Consider the following 22,068-nt stretch of genomic DNA (forward strand, 5'->3'; position numbering starts at 1 on the left):
GGGTTCTGCTATTACAGTTCGATTAGAAAGTGACGGTCAGGGCCTCACTTCTATCCCAAAAACGGCACTTATTAGATACCTCCACTTTTTGAGTAAATCTCGATTATAGAAAATGGTTTGTATTTTCAGTGAAACAAATAGAAGTATTTTTAAAGTACATTTGTATTTTTCTTCAGATTTTTCAACTTTTTTTTTTTCTTCCACAATCCCACTTCTAACCAAAGCTGCCTTTGTCCATGTAGTCAGTCAAAAGCGAGATAAGCAATTAAGCAAATGAGTGCTAACCCTCCCACACAACAAGCTAAAGCCACCACTCTCATTATGAAACTTTAACTAGCTTGCACTTTAGGATACTGATATAAAAGACCAGGTTTGTTTCTCATAAAATGGTTTTTAATTTCATAGTTATTTTTATTATCATTGTGTAGTATGCTTACTGTGATTATAGGGAAATTTATCCAATGAAAGACTTTTTGTGTTGATTTTTTTTTTGAATTAATAATTTACCATGAAAATTCAGATGAAATCTCATTCAGTAAATAAATGATGAAAAGTACATAAGCTAACAATATTCAGTGACTAATGATAATTCCTTACACCTCACAATTACCATTCACTCAATCACAACCATACCTGTGAGCAAATAAATTCAAATATTTTTCTGGAAATATATAACTTAAAAATATAAGAGCCATATCCTGAGTAAATCACAATAGGAAAATAGTCTACTGACAGCTGTGACCAATAAATAGGCTATGAATCCTTTTTTGTATATTTTTATAGTATAAATGTACTGTATTTATGTGCAAAATATTATATGAATGTGTATGTGACCATATACTACATTTCACATGAATGTTTTAGTATTTACTGTAAATATTTCTTGGTACATAACTAAAAATATTTATCCAAAGATTTTGACAATAATGACTTAGGGCATTTACAGATGTCAGTCCTATTTATTTACTCAAAGTTAAGGCTCTGCTAACCAAGTGCTATCACTAAATATTATTTCAACAATAAACTCAGTACAATATTTAAACCTTTACTCTCTCTAAAGAAGCAATATACAGTAGACTGTTCTTAATCTCTCTTAAAAGCTACTAATTTGAAAAAGAATTTTGAGCAAAGTAACAGTTTGTCTACAGAATCTATAAATCATATAATGATTACACTTTGTTTAATGAGGCAGTTTCTCAGGAACTATAATTGATAAAACAATCAATATACTCTGTACCAAGCAACAGTTACTAATATACTATATATGGATGTATTTGTACATTTTTTGGCACCTCATAGTAAAAGCATGTAAAAATAGTACTGTTTAGAACAGCCATTTATTTTGAGTGAGTAATCCTCTCCACTTCATCACCATTAAGCCTACCTGGACATTTTGTAATTTATTAATGATTTATCATTACTGATTCACACTGGATATTTGACCAGAACTAGGGACTTTGTAGATTGAAATAATGGATAATTGTTACCATTGACAAGGTCATTCATAGGTTGTTATATTTAGTCACATATACCACTGGATTTACAGTAATCACATCTAGTTAATAAAATTAAGCTTTGACTCATGAATATAAAATACTGAAGACAAACATGCAACGTAGGAGTTTCATCATTGTCATCTATACAAATAGTAGCACCCTTCATCACTCCATACAAGAGACACTTCAGATCTGTTCAACAGCACTTGCAATTCTTGGATTATCATAATTATATTCGTTTTCACAATGAAAGAATAAAATGGCACTTAAAACCCATGTCAAAAGTAACAAAATTATATATCGCATAATGGTTTCATGTAGAGGTTAAACACTTGAAAAATTGCACTTTCTACAAGTTTCTGAATAAACACTTAACACTTGATAAACTTAATTATTATCTTAACATCAAATGCCAGTGGAAATTCAAATAAGGAGACTAGCACATATTTCTGGCACTGTACTGTATAGTTTCTCACAACTATCAGAAAAAACACTGTCAGTTTTGTAACTTGATAATTATAGCCAGTTTTTAATTAAAAAAAAATTAGAACATTTGTTTGATTATGCATTAGATTAGACACATTTCTGTCAAATGTTTATTCCACGCATAATTTCCATCATATATTCTAGACAGCAGTCATATTTGAAGGAAAATCAAAATTTCTAATTGTATCTTCTCCAGATTTTGGGTTCTGCAAACGAACATAGGAAGAAATATACCCATCTCCATTTTGTGGTAATAGAGGCTCGACAGAAGGCCCTTCACCATTTTCGTGGATGGCACGGTTCCAACTGGGAGAGTTAAAAGAGGTAGGAGGATTTAATGAGCTGGGAGTAGATGGGCCAAATGAATTAGTTAAAAAAGATGTAGGTTGAGACAAGTTATTCATCTGCAATGCACTGCAGTTTGGGAGGGTATCATTTCCTGATGGGTTACGTATTCGTGTGGTGGGTAATCTTGTATTTGGTGCCGAGGCTCTCCGAAGAGTCGGTTCAGTTGGCAGTATCACAAGTTCCAGAGAATCTGTATCATTCATTTGAACAGCAGCTGATGGAACTTCCAAACAGGGTGTTATAAGGCGAGGCCACATAGTTAAATGTTCCATCATTTCATTAAATGTTGGCCTTTCCGAAGGAATTTTACACCAGCAACTACGTAACAGGCGTTCCCTGAAAAAAAAAAAATTATAATTGCCAGTTATTTTCAGGTTTTTTTTCACTTTATTCTTTTTTGTGAATTCTCAACCTTCGTCTAAATACTGTTGGTGAAAAAAAAAATAGAAATAATAAAATGATGAAAATACTTTTGCTTTATAAGAACTAAGTTCATTACAAACTTGACAGTAAAAATTATTTTAGTTGATGGATTTATATGGTATCCTTCAATGCCCTAAATTGTAACACTACCCTACATGAGACAAGCCATTTAATTGCAACACTAACCTCAGGAAATTTTAATCTAGTTAGGAAAAAGCTCAATAAACCTCAGAATATATTATAAAACATCAATGGAAGACTGAAATAGCTTTATTTTGAAGAAGCCTTTTGTCAGGACAGAGTGGTACATACGTTCCTATACAATAATACAAACCATCGTTCGTCCTTTACTATAGGAGATACAGTTTAAGTTGGAACATGGCAGTTAAAAACTTTATCGAGGTGTAAACAAACCAAACACTGGCTAGCTGCTAAGAAGCAGCCGCCTCGCTTGTTGGCTCGCCAATGTTACCCAGCACTTTGACTTCAGCCATTGGAGAGTGCGGTCATCCTCTCTCTGCGCTGGAGCTTTTGTGACAGACTTATCAATTCCCTTGGTTTCTCTCTTTCCAGCATGTTTGGGATCATGCTGATTGTGCGGACATGTCTTGGAGTACTGCCAAAGTCGAGCAGTACTTTCACGAGTAGCCTTGATATTGATGCTCATTCGGTATGCTGGATTTGTGGAGGCCATGTGTATGTTGAGGCCTCTCCTTGTGATGAATGCTGGGAGTGGCTGCCCTCCCAGTGGGTTTGGCAGGAGGAGGAAGCCTAAGAGGGATTCTTCGCCTATGGGGTTTTCCTCGAAGTTGAAAAAACCGAGGCTAATTTCTTCTTCCTGGACTCTCCATTTTGACTTTTCTCCCGTGGCTTCTTTGGGAGGCCATTCAAACATGAGTGGTGGCACTTTAACGTAACGGAGTGTTCAAGAGAGCCGACAGCTTTGCATATCTTGTGGCCGTCGTTAAGCATTGAAGACTCGCCATCATAGGACAACCTTACTTGCTGTCCTGTGTCAGTGCCCAAAGGTAAAACAGGTGTTGGTGGTTCCCGCAGACATTAGGAAGGAAAACCTGTCTCCTTCTCGTACTCTACCGTACCCTGCACAGAAAATTTCTCCTTATTGCTCTTCTGTTCCTTGCGAGAATTCTAGCTCATCGGGATATGCTTCTTGGGTTGTGAGACATCAACTCGTGCTTCCTCCTCTCCCGAGGACAAGTACAAATGCACCAAGCAATCTCATCCTTGTTGTTCTTCTCCTGTTGGTTAACCCAGATCCTCCAATCTTTCACAGAGGTTGTCGTTGTTGCTCCTTCCGAACTTCAGCTTAGCGTTCTCCTAATTTTCGTCTATCTCTCCAGTCATGCCTAGGAAGAAGACTTCACATATCACATTCAAGCTCTTTACCTAACCTATGCTCTAGTAAAGCTTGCCAAGCCCTGTCCTCGCCAACCGGTTGCACTTCACCTTTGCGATCTAGCAGAGCCTTGCTACTCAAGACATCTGTGTCTAGCCCTCATTCTTGTGGCATCACAGCACCATATACTTTTGCCCTCCTGTTCTCATCATGCTTTGCCATCACGATCTTATGCCTCCCCCTTGCATTTCTAGTACGCTGCTTCTCCGCAATCTAGTTGTCTATGTCCCTCACGCTATAGTCGTGCTTCGGTTTCGTGTCCCTCTAGGGAATCCCTTCCATGCTCCTGGCACTTGTCCCCACCTTGGTCAGATGAGCCCCTGCTCAATCCAGGAAGGGCTCTCTTATGGCATTCTGCTAGGCATTCTAGGCTGGCTTCTCACCATCATAACTTCTCTTGAGGAATTTTCCTCACCCTTTAAATGCTCGCATGCCCAGGCTGAGCATTCTCCAATGAAGGAGGAAAGAAGGAAGCAACCCAGGAAAGTCAGTGTGTTCCTCTCCAGCTAGGGTCACTAAATAGAAGGCTCAGGCTCCTTCAAACCCCGAGTCTCCAGTTGAGCCAACAAGAGGTTCAGAATTACCTACTATTCTGGCAATTCCCCATTATCTGATTCGTTCACTGAATCCTCGCTCGCCATCAACCAAGAAATCCAAAGGGGAAGTTTCTTGATCTCCCTTTTCGTTTCCTGTTCTATTGATGATTGATGCACTCTCCAAGCGGAAGAATAGAAGATTCCTGTCACTCCCTCTAAGGAATACACAAGCCAAAGAAACCACAGGGAATTTAATTCACAGGGAGAAATCCCCCTCACAGAGAACCCACAGGGTATTTAATTCACGGAGAGAAATCACCCTCACAGACTCCTACAATCTTATTCCAATCAATTTTGTCACGTATTCCGTCATGAATGTCAAACTAAAGAATTATAGAGATCTGAGCCGCAGACTCTTGTCTCCCTTTTCTGCTGGCGCTTTGCAAAAGAATAAGAAAGGACCTACCTCTACGAAGAGACCCGGAGTCAGCAGATGATGATTCTTCTGGTTCCTCAGAGTTGGAAGGCAATGCTCCACAGCCAACTGCACCTAGGACACTAGCATTGGAAGAAGCAGCTGAGCCAACCTTTATTAAGGTGCTTTGTAATATCTGCACTGTCAACAACCTGAATGATGGATTGGGGTTTCCTCCCAAGGGAAGGACCGCTGGTATCGACCTGTATTGTGCTTCCTCCAATGCCAAACCCTGCCTGGAGATGATATGGTCCATCTCAGCCAAGGAGTAAAGTCCAGGAACAGGTTATGTGAGAGGATTCCTTGAAGGCCAATAAGTTGTCTTAGTTGATCCCTGTTCCTCTGATTAAGTAAAAGGAAGTATTATAGGTCAGTAGGACCCCTTTCTCCTCCTTCCACTAGACCCAAAGTTTACGGTCATTACCCTGTGGTATTTGTCTGAGAGATTATCCTCAGTACCAGTCTCCTCGCAAGCAAAAGCAACAGCGTTGCATTGAAGTCAGTCATGAACAACCTCCAGGTTGCATTATAGATATCAACTAGCCAGGCACTGGTGGTTACCTATCCGACACCTCGGACTTGAACGACCCTGTGAAGAAGCAAACGCCGAGAACATCATGCTGACAGGTGCCAGGGCGGTTAAGTACATGATGCACCAGACAGCCAACTAGTGGGCTAACTTGATTTTTCAAGCCCCGGGAAGCCGTGACCTCCAGGAGACATAACCGCATCGGTAAGAGAGAAAAGTTGAACCTATGGAATGCCTCTCTTAAATGCCTCATTATCCCGTTCGAAACACAAGCAACCACCACAAAGGAATGGAGGAAAGGCACCCAAGACAATTTGATGCAGAGGGCGGGATTGTTTTGTACCCCAAAACTGACATCAGGAAAATCACAGCTGGAAAATCAGCCCATGGTACCTTAGAGAAGAGGAAGAGCCCAGTCCCTGCCTGCCAGTCCTCAAGAAACTTTTTGTTCCTCACCCCCCCCCCCCTGCCAATCCCAAGGGGTAGATGTCTGTGCTAGGGTAGGGATTCACCCCACCTAACTAAGAGTGGGGGAATCCCTAAAAAGGAATTGGAGGTTAGGGTGGCATTGGTTTCACGGGGAAAAGGACTGAACGGTGAGGGTCCTGCACTCAGGATACTTCCCTCCCTTCATGAGCTCTCCGCCTCCTTGAATTCCTCCCCCAGAGTCCATGTCGAACGGCGGAACTTCTTGCCTTACAGGAGGAAATAAAGGACAAGCTACGAAAGGACTTAAAACCATTGATGGGTCTCTCAGTTTCTTCAGTTGTCTCTTTCCTGGGTAAAAAGTGTCTTGAGACCAGTCGTCAATTTCTTTGCATTCTCTCCTTTGAATGCGTTTGTTCAACATACACCATTCAAAATGAAGACTTCATCCATAGTTGTTCAGGCGATAAGACCATGGGGACTTCCTGGTGATGTTGGACCTCGAGGAAGTATTCTGCACTCATGCTGTATACTCTTCTATGTCTTTCTGTAAATGCAGTTCCTGGCCAGAACTAGTTCACGGCCATCGTAGCTCTAGGTATTGTATAGTTGACTCCTCGGTCTTGCCTTGTAGTGCTTGCAAGCGCTCCAGCCAGCCATTCCTCAAAGATTGTCTACTAGATATTCTTGCCATTGCCCTAGCTCTACCTCCAGTTGCTCTTTTCCATCGCGCTCTTCTCATCACTGCTCCACGTTTGAGGATTCTGAGTTCTCTTCTTGCTATTGTTGCAGGCCCATTTCTAGCAATCGTGCTACGCCCTCTCCACCTTAGTGTTCCGGTTTCTCTATGCACTCCTCACCTGTGAAACACAGAGGTGGTTTGCCAGTACATTACTAAGGAGACTTCAGTCTTCTAAAGGTAAGATTCCTTTAGTTCCAGCCTCTCCTCAAGGGACTGCAGGAATTCCTTCTCCCTGCGTGTAGTGTACTTTCCGAAGGAGATGAACCTTCTTTTTCAGAGTATGAGTATGAGCACTGCAAGATGTGGACGCTTCTCGCAGCCCTTTCCTTCAGAGGATGAAGCGAGCCAACATGCCCGAGGTTCTTCACCGGGTATAGTAAAGCGCAAGATCGTGAAGAAACGTGACAGGTAAAGGGTCCACGTTATGCCACCAAAAGGAGACGGAGACACCAGGGTTCACACTCAAAGGGGCTCTCTCTTGTCTAGGGAACTCTCCTTTGTATGAAACTATTAGTTGCCAGTAAGGAAGCAACTAGCAATTCACCAGCAGACCTCGGCAGTACAGTACAAGACCCACCATGGAAGATGACTGTTCTCTCTTTCTCAGCAGGTGCTAGAAAGAAGGAGAGCAAAGGCACCAAGACAATCTCTGAGAAAGCTCCTCTAATCCTCCAAAGGATCCCAGTTGCAGTAAAAGGAGAGTAAAGACACCTAGACAATATCTGAGAAAGCTCCTCTAATCCTCCAAAGGATCCCAGTTGCAGTAAAAGGAGAGCAGACACACCAAGACAATCTCTAAGAAAGCTCCTCCAAAGGATCCCGTTGTAGTAGCAGCTGCAAATAAGAGCCCTGTACATGTGAGTGAAGCAGCTGTAGCCCAGCCTTCTTCCCACTTGATTATAAATGAACATCCCAGAAACAAGTTACTGATTAACAACACTTTGGAGGAAGCCTCATTAGGAAAGCCAAAGTCTACATTTATCAAAGTGCTAAGGAACATCCGTTCAGTTGATGAAGCCTTAACTTCTGTTAAGGGCAAGAAGGATTCTATTGACCTTTTCTGCTCTGGTTCCTCAAACACCAAACGTCACCTGGCGCATCCATGGTAAGTATTGGCCAAGGAATTCCTGGACAAGTTAGAAGAGCAGGTCCCAGAAGACAAGGACTCCTTAAGATTGACCAAGTAGGCTCTATTGATTCTAGTTCCTCTTCCCAAACAGAGGAGGTATTACAGAACCATCGAGGCCCTAACATCTCCACTGCTGTTGGATCCAGGAGTGGCTGTGATCACACCCAGGGGATCTTCTGAGGGACTTGCAACTATTCCAGTCCTTTGCAAGCAGAGGCATTTATCATGGAGGTTATGGCCATACAGGCAGCCTCTTTGCAGGGATCAACCACTGCCAATACTGAGACCTCAAATGCCTCGAAAGGGCAGGTGCTGAATACATCATACCGACAGGGGCGAGCAATCAAGTTCCTCGTGCACCAGGTGGGCATCCAGTGGGTCAGTTGGGTTTTTAAGTGCTGCGACGCCTTGACCTCCAGGTTGCATAAACTCATCGGTCGGAGAGAGGGTCTGAACCTTCGCAACTCTTCCCTTAAGCAACTATATCTGTTTCCACCAGCAAATGGAGTAAGGAGACAGAACACTTTATGCAGAGGCTGTATTCTTTTGTCAGCCATAACCGTCTTTGTCAGGACAGTCTTCATACCCCCAAGAAGATTTCCTAGAGGAGGATTTCATCCACAGCAATATTGTCAAGAAGCCTTTACAGTCTTTCCCTGCCTTTCAGAGCCAAGGACGTAGTAGAGGCAGGGTAAAAGGAAGAGGAAGATTATACGCTAGGACTGGCACTCCCCTACCTTAACACCAGTGGGGAGATGCCTAGAAAGTTATTGGAGGAGGGGGTGGTTTCATGGGATGGAAAGCTGGACAGTCCAGGTTCTGGATACATCCTCCTTTCCATCTCTCTCCCTCCTGATTCCTTTTCCGGTAATGTCATCTTATTGCTAGGGATCCCCAGAAGATCTTGCCCTTCAACAAGAGGTTCAGGCCTTACTAGAGGACACTCACCAGGAGGTTGAGGACGGGTCTCTAAGCTTCTACAGTTGACTCTTTCTTGTGAAGAAGACTTCTGGAGGCCAGTCATTGAACCCTTAGCTCTTCCATCGAGATGGGGTTCTCGCATTTTGCCGAGACCTGGGGGTCCTGGTTAACTGACAGAAGACTGTCCTCATCCCCACACAAAAGCTACTTTACTTGGGGATGCAGATAGACAGTTCTAGGGAAAATGTTTCCCTCCCAAGGAAGGTTGTCTTGTCTGCAGGCGGTAATCCACAATCTGCCCCTTCCAATGTCAGTCCTTGCTGCCAGCCAGTACAGCAGTGGCAGGTTCTTGGCACACATAACATAATCGAAACACCTACGCCTAGAACCAATGGGTTTTGCAGTGGGAGCTAAAGTAACTGTGGTTTCAGCATCAGTACAATCCCCTCTTGGTATTTCCTATAGCAGCAAGGTTCTCCAGGAGTCGATGAGTTCCATCTGTAATTGGGCGCATCAAGGGAGAGGTGAGAAGCTCACCTCAGACTGCACATGGTAACGGGAACCTCGTTAGAACAAGACAGAGAGGAGCATATAAACATCCTGGCACTAAGGGCAGCTTGGCTAGCCCTTCAAGAAACTTTGGCCTCTTCTCTAAGGACACTTTGTTGTGTTGATTAACAATAACACTTTCATGTTGCCATATATCTCTAAGCAAGGAGGAACAATGTCCCAATAGCTATGCCGTTAAGCAGTGAAGACCCTTCAGGGGGCAGAAGCCCACCCAATCTCGCTTTCAGGTTGTTTCAATCCGGGTTCTGGGCAAGAAAAATGTAGTAGCTGACAAGCTGAGCAGAAGGACACCAATATTTATTGCCCTATCAAGCAGGACAATGTGCTATTGACCGACCATATTACATATGATCAGCGTCAAATTTTGGCCGAGTGGTGTTTTTATCTTCAAGTAACAACAGATCCTGACTCTGTTACAGCTCTGAACCACAAATTAGTGGTTTATTGCTCTCCAATGCCAGATCTAGTGGCAGTGTTTGAAGACACGTTGGACGGCGTCAATGCTTATGCTTGTCCACTATTCTACCTGCTAAGAAGTGTCCTAAGATTCCTGAACAGGGCCCAATTGACTTGGGACTTGCACATGACTAGTAGCTCCAAAGGGGCCATACACAAAGTGGAATGTAGACCTGCTTCTTCTGCTGACAGAGACTTTGAGAGAACTTCCTCTCTGACCAGACCTGTTACAACAGCCACATGTCAGGATTTATCACAGAACTGAGAAATCTCGTCTTCATGCTTTGAGGTTATCCAGCATTTCGCAGAGATAAGGTCTTCTTGAGAGACTGCGAGAAAGATGTCTGGATAACTTCGCAAATCCCCTATCGAAGCTACTCGTCCATTAATTGCCGACTTGTTTTTTTACTTTCGTAAAGAGAAACTTGGATCCATTTTCAAAGTAAAAGGTTATCTATCTCTCAACCTTTAGCCAAGTCTTTAGAATAAAGGAGGTAGCTTTGTCTTTTTTTAGAGGAAATCTTCTTGCTCATAAGGAGTTCTGAGCAGACCTGCCCTCCAGTTGAATTCAGCGAGTCCCTCATCCTGGTTGGGGGTAAAGGTTTTATGTTTCTTGAAGGGGGTACCATTATGAACCACTGAGTCATACTTCTGACAGGGAACTTACCCAGCAGAGGGTGCTCCAGCTCGCCTTAGCCTCAATCAAGCGGGTCGGTGAAATGCATGGGGTCTCCTTCAACATCACCCATTTAAGGAGTTGGAGACAGGTTCTCTGATTTCGTGACTAAGACCCAGAGCCCTTCATTACCTAACCCTCCTTTCAGATTTTAACCCATGAGAAGTAAATGAATATCCTGATCAGCCGTTACTTGTCCTGTAAAGCCACAATCTTACTAGGTCAGCCAGGCCTCGCCTGCGGCATCTCTTTATGTGAAGGACTTAAAAGACATAGTCTCTCTAGCCTTGTTATGAGCATTGTAAAGAATGACATCAGAAAAGACTTGGCCTTCACGCTCCTTAAAGAATTTACCAGCCTTGACGAGAGATCATGCTCTATACTCTGTAAAAGGGGACTTATGAACAATCATGCTCCTAATCACAGAGTGAACAGATCTATCCCAAGTTCACTTTTAAACCGATGCAGAGTCCAACCTAAACTCACAATCCTGCTTTGTTCCATTAACAACATGAAAAATATATAAACCATTCAAACTAAGAAGTATGATAAAAATATTAAATAGTCCTATATAGGAATAACAGTACGACAGTACTCATTGTGTTCAAAGACAGAAGGGAAGAGTCCTGACATGAGGTGTGGGCAGGACTACCTTGACTCTGCTTATCACCTGTCATTAATAACTTGTTCTTGTTCCAGCTCTGCTAAAGATATTCCTTATTTCAAAGGGGAATATGTCTTTATATATGTGGGAACAATTATGTATTAATTCTTTTAATATGATTTAGTAAATTAATTTTATTTGTTGCATTTAAATAAATCATAAGTAACGATCGAAATGCTTGCCCTACAGTACAGTTTTGAACTTTTGTTCAATATGAATAATTTAAGTTTTCATAAATACATTGCTGTATATTTTGTATTCATTAATACCACAGTTATGGATTTCTTAATCCTATCCATTTGAATGTATTCTATTTACATTACTTATTATACTTACAATTGGGGTTTGACCCCATCAGGTAGGGTGACTGTGTTACCTCTCCTTACATGTTCCACGACTTCGTTGTTACTCATCCCCTGAAAAAGATTTGTGAAACAAATACATAAGCAAGACAATATTGTATTAGATTATAGCTACAAATTTTCTTTGGCCATTGTTTATTATATTGACTTGAAGATATGATGAAATCCATATATTAAGTACATATTTTCAAAGAAATAGTGTAATTTTGTGTTTTGGTTTTAAACAGCTATAATTGTGTAGATACTACTGTGTATGGAATTAAGTATGGATTTCTTTTTACTTTACTGTATCTTTATTTTGTAGAAAACAAAGAGATAGTCAACACACTACCGGGAATCTTCATTTTCTATATTGTGGCTCACATTTTCCATATTGTTGCTCACATTTTCTATATTGTGGCTCATAATTCTATAATAGCCTTGTAATACTGTACATTTATTTTTAAAATTAAATATAGTAAAGAAATTACTGGTTTTTGTATAAATACCTGTACACTGTATTATTATTATTTAACAACTATAAATAGAGAATGTGATTATAGGTTATAGTTTCTATATGTAATCCAACAGGTAATGCATGTTCTCTCAAGGCTGTGTTTGTAAAAATAACCGATAACCCTTTATTATCTATTTATAGTTAGAATTACCTTTACCTGAAAGGGGAAGCTGCCAAATGTTATAACTTCATAAAGTAGAACTCCATAAGACCACATATCACTCATGCTTGTAAAGAGACCATCTTCCAATGCCTCAGGACTCATCCATCGCACAGGCATCATGGCTGAAAGGTGAAAGTTGGCATAATCAGCACGAAACATCACTTTTTCCTAATTTTTAGTCTAATAGCTTATTGTACAAGTATGTTGATAGTTCACTGCAGTGACATAACCCCTTTGAATAAAATACAGTATAATCTTGCTATAACAGACCTCTTCATATACAGCTTGTGATTTCTTTGTCAAATAAAAAATACAGAAACCTTAGCCATCAAGTAAGAGATAATATAGTGATATATCTAGATTATACGTAATCTATGATTGTAAGTATTTACTATTTAACAGTGTATGATACAAGCAAGACCAGAAAAGAGGCTATTTAATATAGTAAGATAAGTGCCAATGACTCATGTCAGCTTTATTTTAAGCATAGATTTGTAGGAAATATAAGATACCTCTATTTCAGAGACCATATTCTGTGTATATCATGTGCATGCTGCAAGTTATAGATGGCTGGTCATATAAATCCATGAGTTGTGGCATCATTAAAAATTGAAATACAAAAAATTATTTATTATTTTTCTACTCTCCTGGGGTTCAAATGGCTTCCTTCTCGAAGCTAGGTAAATATTGATATCTATCCTAAAAATATAAAATTTCCTGTTTTCTTTCACTAATAGCCATCTCCCTTTACTGGAGTATTGTGGCAGTGTAAAAGAATGAGTATTTGGGCAAGAAAAATGTTATTTTTATTAATAAAATAAATTTTTGAATATACTTACCCGATAATCATGTAGCTGTCAACTCCGTTGCCCGACAGAATTCTATGGAGGGATACGCCACCTATCACAATACTAGAAGGGGGTGTACTTACCAGCGCCACCTGTGGCCAGGTACTCAATCATTTGTTGTTGACACCTCCTCAATTATTCCTCGGTCCACTGGTTCTCTCTGGGGAGGAAAGGGAGGGTCGATTAAATCATGATTATCGGGTAAGTATATTCAAAAATTTATTTTATTAATAAAAATAACATTTTTCAATATTAAACTTACCCGATAATCATGTAGCTGATTCACACCCAGGGAGGTGGGTGAAAACCAGTGTACAAGATTAAAGGATAGCTAAGTATCCCATATTTCATATAACAGTTATCTCAAATAACAATGAAATAATAAGTACCTGGTAAGGAAGTCGAATAGAACCGTTACTCTGCCTCTTTATTTAAAGTTCGTCTTCCTTACTGAGCGCAGCGTTCCTCTTGGAGGCTGAATCAACCCAAAGGTGCCAAAGTACACGGGGTTGCAACCCCTACTAAAGGACCTCTACCAAACCTTTAACCCAGGCGCTTCTCAAGAATGAATAGACCACCCGCCAAATCCAAGGATGCGGAAGGCTTCTTAGCCTACCGTAACAACCATAAAAAACAACAATAAAAGTATTCAAGAGAAAGGTTAAAAAAGGTTATGGGATTAAGGGAATGTAGTGGCTGAGCCCTCACCTACTACTGCACTCGCTGCTACGAATGGTCCCAGGGTGTAGCAGTTCTCGTAAAGAGACTGGACATCTTTCAGATAAAATGATGCAAACACTGACTTGCTCCTCCAATAGGTTGCATCCATAATGCTCTGCAGAGAACGGTTTTTATTAAAGGCCAACGAAGTAGCTACAGCTCTTACTTCGTGGGTCCTTACCTTCAGCAATGCAAGGTCTTCCTCCTTTAAGTGAGAATGTGCTTCTCTGATCAGAAGCCTTATATAGTACGAAAGCCCATTCTTGGACATGGGTCTCGAGGGTTTCTTGATGGCACACCATAAGGCTTCTGACTGTCCTCGAATAGGTTTAGACCTCTTCAGATAATATTTGAGAGCTCTGACAGGGCAAAGAACTCTCTCTAGTTCGTTACCTACCATGTTGGAGAGGCTAGGTATTTCGAACGATCTAGGCCAAGGACGTGAAGGAAGCTCGTTCTTTGCTAGGAATCCAAGCTGAAAAGAACATGTTGCAGATTCGGTTGTGAAACCAATGTTCTTGCTGAAGGCATGAACCTCACTGACTCTCTTAGCTGTTGCAAGGCAAACGAGAAAAGCAGTCTTGATGGTAAGATCCTTGAAGGAAGCTGACTGGAGAGGTTCGAACCTAGATGTCATAAGGAACCTTAAGACTACGTCTAGATTCCAGCCTGGAGTGGAAAGACGACGTTCTTTAGACGTCTCAAAAGACTTGAGAATGTCTTGAAGGTCCTTGTTGGAAGACAGGTCCAAACCTCTGTGGCGGAGAACTGAGGCCAACATGCTCCTATATCCTTTAATCGTAGGTGTTGAAAGGGATCTCTCATTCCTAAGATGTAGAAGGAAGTCAGCTATTTGGATCACAGAGGTATTGGTAGAGGATATTGAATTGGCTCTACACCAGCTTCGGAAGACCTCCCACTTAGACTGGTAGACTCTACGAGTGGAAACTCTTCTAGCTCTGGCAATCGCACTGGCTGCCTCCTTCGAAAAGCCTCTAGCTCTAGCGAATCTTTCGACAGTCTGAAGGCAGTCAGCCGAAGAGCGTGGAGGTTTGGGTGCAACCTGTCTACGTGAGGTTGACGTAGAAGGTCCACTCTTAGAGGTAGAGTCCTGGGGAAGTCGACTAGCCATTGAAGTACCTCTGTGTACCATTCTCTTGCAGGCCAAAGGGGAGCAACCAGCGTCAGCCGTGTCCCTTCGTGCGAGACGAATTTCTGCAGAACTTTGTTTATTATCTTGAACGGAGGGAATGCGTACAGGTCGAGATGGGACCAGTTCAGAAGAAAAGCATCCACATGAACCGCTGCAGGGTCTGGAACAGGGGAACAATAAAGCGGAAGTCTCTTGGTTATGGAGGTGGCAAACAGATCTATGGTAGGTTGACCCCACAAGGTCCAAAGTCTGTTGCACACACTCTTGTGGAGGGTCCATTCCGTGGGAATGACCTGATTCCTTCTGCTGAGGCGATCCGCTGAAACATTCATATCGCCCTGGATGAACCTCGTGACCAGAGTGAGGTTTAGACCTCTTGACCAAATGAGGAGGTCCCTTGCGATCTCGTAAAGGCTCCTCGAATGGGTCCCTCCTTGCTTGGAGATGTAAGCCAAGGCTGTGGTGTTGTCTGAATTCACCTCCACCACTTTGCCTAGCAGGAGGGACTTGAAGTTCAACAGGGCTAGATGAACTGCTAACAGTTCCTTGCAGTTGATGTGGAGTAATCCTTGTTCCTTGTTCCATACTCCTGAGCATTCCCGTCCGTCCAAGGTCGCACCCCAGCCCGAGTCCGATGCATCTGAGAAGAGATGAAGATTGGGGGTCTGGATGGCCAATGATAGACCCTCCTTGAGAAGGAGATTGTGCTTCCACCACAGGAGAGTGGTCTTCATCTCTTGGTTGATAGGGATAGAGACTGCTTCTAGAGTCGAGCCCTTGTCCCAATGAGCAGCAAGATGGAATTGAAGAGGGCGGAGGTGGAGTCTTCCTAGCTCGACAAACAGGGCCAGTGATGAGAGGGTCCCTGTGAGACTCATCCACTGTCTCACTGAGCAATTGCTCCTCTTCAGCATGCTCATGATGCACTCTAGGGCTTGGTTTATCCTGGGGGCCGATGGAAAAGCCCGAAAATCCTGACTCTGAATCTCCATTCCCAGGTACACAATGGATTGGGAGGGAATGAGTTGAGATTTCTCTATATTGACTAATAGACCTAGGTCTCTGATTAAGTCTAAAGTCCAATTGAGGTTCTCCAGACAACGACGACTCGTGGAGGCTCTCAACAGCCAGTCGTCTAGGTAGAGGGAGGCTCTGATGTTCGATAAGTGTAGGAATTTCGCTACATTCCTCATCAGATGAGTAAAGACCATAGGAGCTGTGCTTAGGCCAAAACACAGGGCTTGGAACTGATAGACAACCTTTCCGAAAACGAATCTCAGGAAAGGTTGGGAGTCTGGATGAATGGGAACGTGAAAGTATGCATCTTTCAAGTCCAACGAGACCATCCAGTCCTCCTGTCTGACCGCTGCTAAGACCGACTTGGTCGTCTCCATCGTGAACATCTGCTTGGTGACATACTCGTTGAGAGAGCTGACGTCCAGCACCGGTCTCCAACCTCCTGTCTTCTTGGCCACAAGAAAGAGACGGTTGTAGAAGCCCGGGGATTGATGGTCCCGGACTATAACCACTGCCTTCTTCTGCACAAGTAGCGACACCTCCTGTTGCAATGCTAGCCTCTTGTCCTCTTCTTTGTAGTTGGGAGAGAGGTTGATGGGCGATGTGGTCAGAGGTGGTTTGAGGCAGAATGGAATCCTGTAACCGTACCTCAGCCAACTGACAGACTGTGCGTCTGCACCTCTCTTCTCCCAGGCTCGCCAGAAGATCTTGAGTCTGGCTCCTACTGTTGTCTGGAGAAACTGAGAGTCAGTTCTTTCCCTTAGATGTCCTGGATCCTTTCCTAGACTTGCTCCTGTGAGAGTCTGGACGGGAGCTTCCTCGGCTGGGGGCTCTACCACGAAAGGGCGGTATGAACCTCGTAGCCGGGGTATCAGCCACTGGGGAGCGATAAGTCTTGGGGACTGAGGTGGCAACCTTAGACTTACGAGCCGATGAGGCTACAAGATCGTGCGTGTCCTTTTGTATCAGGGCAGCAGACAAGTCCTTAACTAGCTCCTCGGGAAAGAGGAACTTTGAGAGTGGAGCAAAAAGGAGTTGTGACCGTTGGCAAGGTGTAATGCTGGCGGAAAGGAAGGTACACAGTTGTTCCCTTTTCTTCAACACCCCTGATACAAATAACGACGCTAGCTCGCCCGATCCATCTCTGATGGCCTTATCCATGCAGGACATTAATAGCATGGCAGAATCTTTGTCCGCAGGAGAGGTTTTCTTGCTGAGGGCCCCCAGGCACCAGTCGAGAAAGTTGAACATTTCAAATGCTCTGAACAACCCTTACAGTAAATGATCCAGGTCTGAGAAGGTCCAACAAACCTTCGAGCGTCTCATAGCAGTTCTCCGAGGCGAGTCCACCAGACTTGAGAAGTCAGCCTGGGCAGAGGCAGGTACTCCTAAGCCTGGTGCTTCCCCTGTGGCATACCAAACGCTAGCTTTCGAAGCGAGCTTCGTTGGAGGGAACATGAAGGAAGTCTTGCCAAGGTGTTGTTTAGACTGCAGCCACTCCCCTAAGATCCTTAAAGCCCTCTTGGAGGATCTAGCTAGGACAAGCTTAGTATAGTTGGACTTAGCTTGTTGTACGCCCAGCGAAAACTCAGATGGTGGAGAGCGGGGAATAGCAGAGACAAAGTGGTCTGGGTAAATCTCCCTGAGTAGAGCCAAGACCTTACGAAAATCAATCGACGGTGGAGAAAGCTTAGATTCGTCCACGTCTGATGAGGGATCAAGGTGTGCCTCCTCATCATCCGAAACCTCATCAGCAGAGTGTAGCGAAGCGATCGGACAAGAATGCTGAACCGCAGAGTCAGAACGGGTAGGAACAATAACAGTGGTTTCCTCTTCCAGTAACTGTTGAGGGAAAACCTGAGGCTCAGACTGCAAAGGCTGAACAACAGACGAAGCAGAAGGCAGGCGCATGGGTGAAGGAGGTTGACTCCTAGCAAGAGAGGTTGAACCCAAGGGTTGCACTAGCTGAGCGGAGGACGGAGGCGGAGTAGTCCGTTCCTGTTCCTGTGAGATGAGCGGAGCATGATGAGGTTGAGGCTGTGCAGAACAAGGTAAAGTTCTCGCAAGCTGAGGCTCCTGAGGCGCAAGTCCAGGGTGTAGAGGAGCTTGCCTTGAGGAGGGTTGAGCTCGCTGCAGCGATGGCTGAGCAGACTGACTCACGGAGGGGAGAGGTTGTTGTACCCCAACCGAGAGTTGCACCACTGGTGGAGCAGCAAGGGGAGGCGGAGGAAGAGTGGAATAACTCTCCTGATCCCAAAGCAAGGGTTGCCTTAAAGAAGGCTGAGGCTGAACACCACTGGGAACAGCGAACTCCGAAAGTGGCTCAACATCGTACGCCTGGCAGATGGTGCTGCGACCAGGCGGAGCAAGCGCAGGCGGGGCGAGCACAGGCGGAGCGAGAACAGGCGGAGGGAGTGTAGGCGGAGGCGGAGGTGCAACACTCTCAGCCCGACACTCACGCATCAAGTCCGAAAGCTGAGCTTGCATGGACTGAAGCAGGGTCCACTTGGGATCGGCAGAAACGATAACAGACTGAGGTAAAGTCTTAACAGTCGAGCTCTGTTTTGGCAGAACCTTACTCCTCTTGGGCGGAGTACAGTCGACAGATGACTGAGGCGAGTCAGAGCTGAGCCAATGACTGCAACCTGGCTGAGCACTCGCGGACTGGACTCTACGTTTAAGCGGTCTCGAGACCTGAGACCAACGTTTCTTCCCTGCCAGTTGATCAGCGGACGAGAATAAGACGGGCTCAATCGTCTGCAGGTGGGAGTGACGGTCTAAGGAAGACACGCCCGCAACCACCGAGGATAGTTCTGTGCGCCTAACAAGGCCTGTCGAACCCTTAAGCCCTTCGACATTGCTTCTCCCCTGGGCATGGGAGCTTGCAAGAGGTCCCGGACTGGGAGGACGACTGGCTCGCACAGAAAAATCCTCACGCTCCACACTGGCACCACTAGCACTTGGCACTGCACCGACACTAGCACTCGTCACAGCACTGGCACTAACTCCACCCACTGCACTCTTGACCTTCAGTTCTTTAACTTCGGCCATCAGAGACTTATGGTCACTTACCACTGATTCTACTTTATCGCCTAAAGCCTGAATAGCACGCAAAACAACTGACATATCAGGCGGAGGGCACACAGTAGGTTTGGGGGTAGCCACTACAGGGGTAGGAAAAGGTAGGGGATCATGAGGTGAGGAAAACATAGAAGAGTGAGAAGAACTCCTCCTAACTCTACCTCTCTCTAACTTAGATGAATATTTTAAAAGACGGACAAATTCCAATTCCGAAAGTCCGGCGCATTCCTCACATCGATTTTCTAACTGACAGGGCCTGTCCCTACAGTCAGAACAAGCGGTGTGAGGATCTACCGAGGCCTTCGGAATACGCCTATTGCAAGACCTACATCGTCTATGGGAGGGGGCTTGCGAAATGTCAGACATCTTGTAATCCAAAGAGTTAGCCAAAGGGGGATCCAAAAACAAGCAAAAATCGTTAACCGTTATATCAGTATTATATAAAAGCTATCTAGCTAATATAAGAAGGATTCCAGTAAAGCGACAGCCGTTAATCTGAGAGAATACTTCACCAAATATCCGTGAATAAACTCGAAGACCATAAGCGTATCCCAGAACGTCTAGCCGGAAGCACGACAGAGGAATAATTGAGGAGGTGTCAACAACAAATGATTGAGTACCTGGCCACAGGTGGCGCTGGTAAGTACACCCCCTTCTAGTATTGTGATAGCTGGCGTATCCCTCCATAGAATTCTGTCGGGCAACGGAGTTGACAGCTACATGATTATCGGGTAAGTTTAATATTGAAAAATAGTAACAACCATTTCAGTCTCGAAGTTGAAACCTGTTCAACAGCCTCTTATCATCAATACTCGGTGGAATGATATGAACTTAGGGGAAGTATAGAAATGGTCATTTTATTATTAAAATTCCATTAATATCTATTAATCTTGCCAGAGGTTTATATGGCTGACTCCCACACTGATAAAGGTGGGATTAGTGAATATAAGACCTAGTCAACAATCTAATTCCTAGATTAAGTACTTGCATCAATTAGTAAGCCTCTAATAAACAAAAGCTTATAACAGTAACAACTCAAAACTAGCAATTCTCCCACAGTACCTCACAAATCCAGATTGAGAAAAATTTAATACTCAAAAATTAATGCCACCTTAAAAGAACTAACAAATAGCACTCCTAATTTACACATTTTCAATACTTAACATGAGAACCCACCATGTAACTCTCATGGAGAAAATTAATACTAAACCTTAATACAAACTTATGGAGTTTAATTGATAAAAATCATTCCTCTCATACACACTTACTGTATGCTAAAGCATCACCCCAAGCTACCAATGCACTCAACTCCAAAGTAACTCTTATAAGAAACCAGGCTTCTTTTAAATAGTGCTTGGCTAAAACTGATTTCTACATGAATGAGGTGCTGTTAAATCTGTTTCCAAAGAAAGATCTATACAGAAATAAGGGGAAGTAGTTTTAATAGTATGAGCCCAACCTTTCAAGTCCCTTCTCTGACCTGAATCCAATGCTCTGAGATCTTAGGTCACTAACATTTTAATAAAAGAAAATTACATTCTTTGAAACAGGATTCCCTAGAACCATAGCCCCGCAAAAAAAAAAATTAGCAATATTTTCCCTATTTTCACCTTTTTATACAAAAAATTAACAGCTATAAAGGACAAATAAACCTATCTATGTACATCTATTGATGTACTAAACTTTTTCTACAATAAGGTTAAATTTAAATTCTTAGCCTGATAAGTAGGCAAGAGAAACAAAATAATTTTATCAATGTAAACTCATTTTACAGTACTGGAAAGAACCTGCAACTCACTTATCTCGATTTTCTGAAGCCTATACTGACAGAGAAAGGGTATTGGTTGTAAGAGCTTTAAAAGAGACGCTTCTAAAGGTTCAATATAAGAACTTTTTAGATTGTGTAACATTTAAGTCTAAATTCTTGTAATAAACAGAACTAAAAACTGGAGGTTTCTCAATTGCAAAGGACCCGAGTATATCTGTGATAATATCCATGGTGAATAATCCAACCCAAGATGTCTAACCATGATATTAGGCAAATGCATATAGCTTTTAATAGCCAAATTTAGCCATTTCCCTTCATAAAACATGAAATTAAATAACTTTACAATATGACTAACACTAGTCCTAGTCACAGAATTCCTGGAAGCATCAATCAAAATACCCAACCTAATTTCTAATAAAAATTATTGGTTAACTGCCTTTTGGAACAACAGACAATCTAGAGGACCTAGAAAACTCTTATTCTCAGAATATGGTCTCCATGCAGTTACGTATCTAGTGGGAGGGGGGGGTGAATTGACCTGGAAATTCATTGTATGAAAAGACTGGTGCTGTAAGATAACCTCCTCAAGCACTCTGACAACAGAGGCCTTAGATAGGTTAACAACTCTTGAGGTCAAAAAAGGAGTCTTCATTGTTATACTGCTGTTTGAAGATATCCTGAACTTACTTATAGCCCAAATCACTGAGAATGGAGGAGAAGCATACAGATCAAGATTTGACCAGTCCTGTAAGAAGGCATCGACCTTTAATGCCAGGGGATCCAGATCCGGAGAGCATAAAATTTTTATTTTGTTAAGGGAGGTTTCAAACATTTACACACTTGGTCTTCCCAATCAGCTCCAAAGGATGTAGAGACTTTTTTTAGCAGTACTAATGTATTAGTTGTTTCGTGCTTAACTGATCTGTTATTGTGTTAAATTTCCCTGGAATAAAAGAGGTAGAATTATTCCCCTCGGGTCTATCCAGGATAAGTGATCTGTGCCCCATGCTTCTGAATGTATGCCAGTGCTGTTAAGCTGTCTGAAAAACAGAATCCTAAGCCTTAAGGGCCTTGAATACAGATAAAAGCTCCAGGAAATTAATGTGTAGGGTTATAAGGTAGATTCCTTCTCCGACCACCTTCCTGACAGTTGGAAATAATCCAAG

The 22,068-nt window shown here is 42.9% G+C and overlaps 1 protein-coding gene across 4 annotated transcripts in view; it reads right to left on the reverse strand.

Moving 5' to 3' along the window:
• Positions 1-430: 430 nt before the first annotated feature.
• LOC137634181 (uncharacterized) overlaps positions 431-22,068 on the reverse strand; it is a 523,265-nt gene continuing 501,627 nt past the window's right edge. For all 4 annotated transcript variants that reach the window (XM_068366451.1, XM_068366452.1, XM_068366453.1 and 1 more), the window contains 3 exons: positions 12,310-12,437; positions 11,631-11,710; positions 431-2,666 (listed from right to left, as the gene is read on the reverse strand). In XM_068366451.1, coding sequence (XP_068222552.1) covers positions 2,123-2,666; positions 11,631-11,710; positions 12,310-12,437 — 752 coding nt within the window. In that variant the 3' untranslated portion in view covers positions 431-2,122. The remainder of the gene's footprint in view (positions 2,667-11,630; positions 11,711-12,309; positions 12,438-22,068) is intronic.

The sequence above is a fragment of the Palaemon carinicauda genome, chromosome 44 (genome assembly GCF_036898095.1).
Source record: "Palaemon carinicauda isolate YSFRI2023 chromosome 44, ASM3689809v2, whole genome shotgun sequence".
In the NCBI taxonomy this organism is placed as follows: Eukaryota; Metazoa; Arthropoda; class Malacostraca; order Decapoda; family Palaemonidae; genus Palaemon; species Palaemon carinicauda.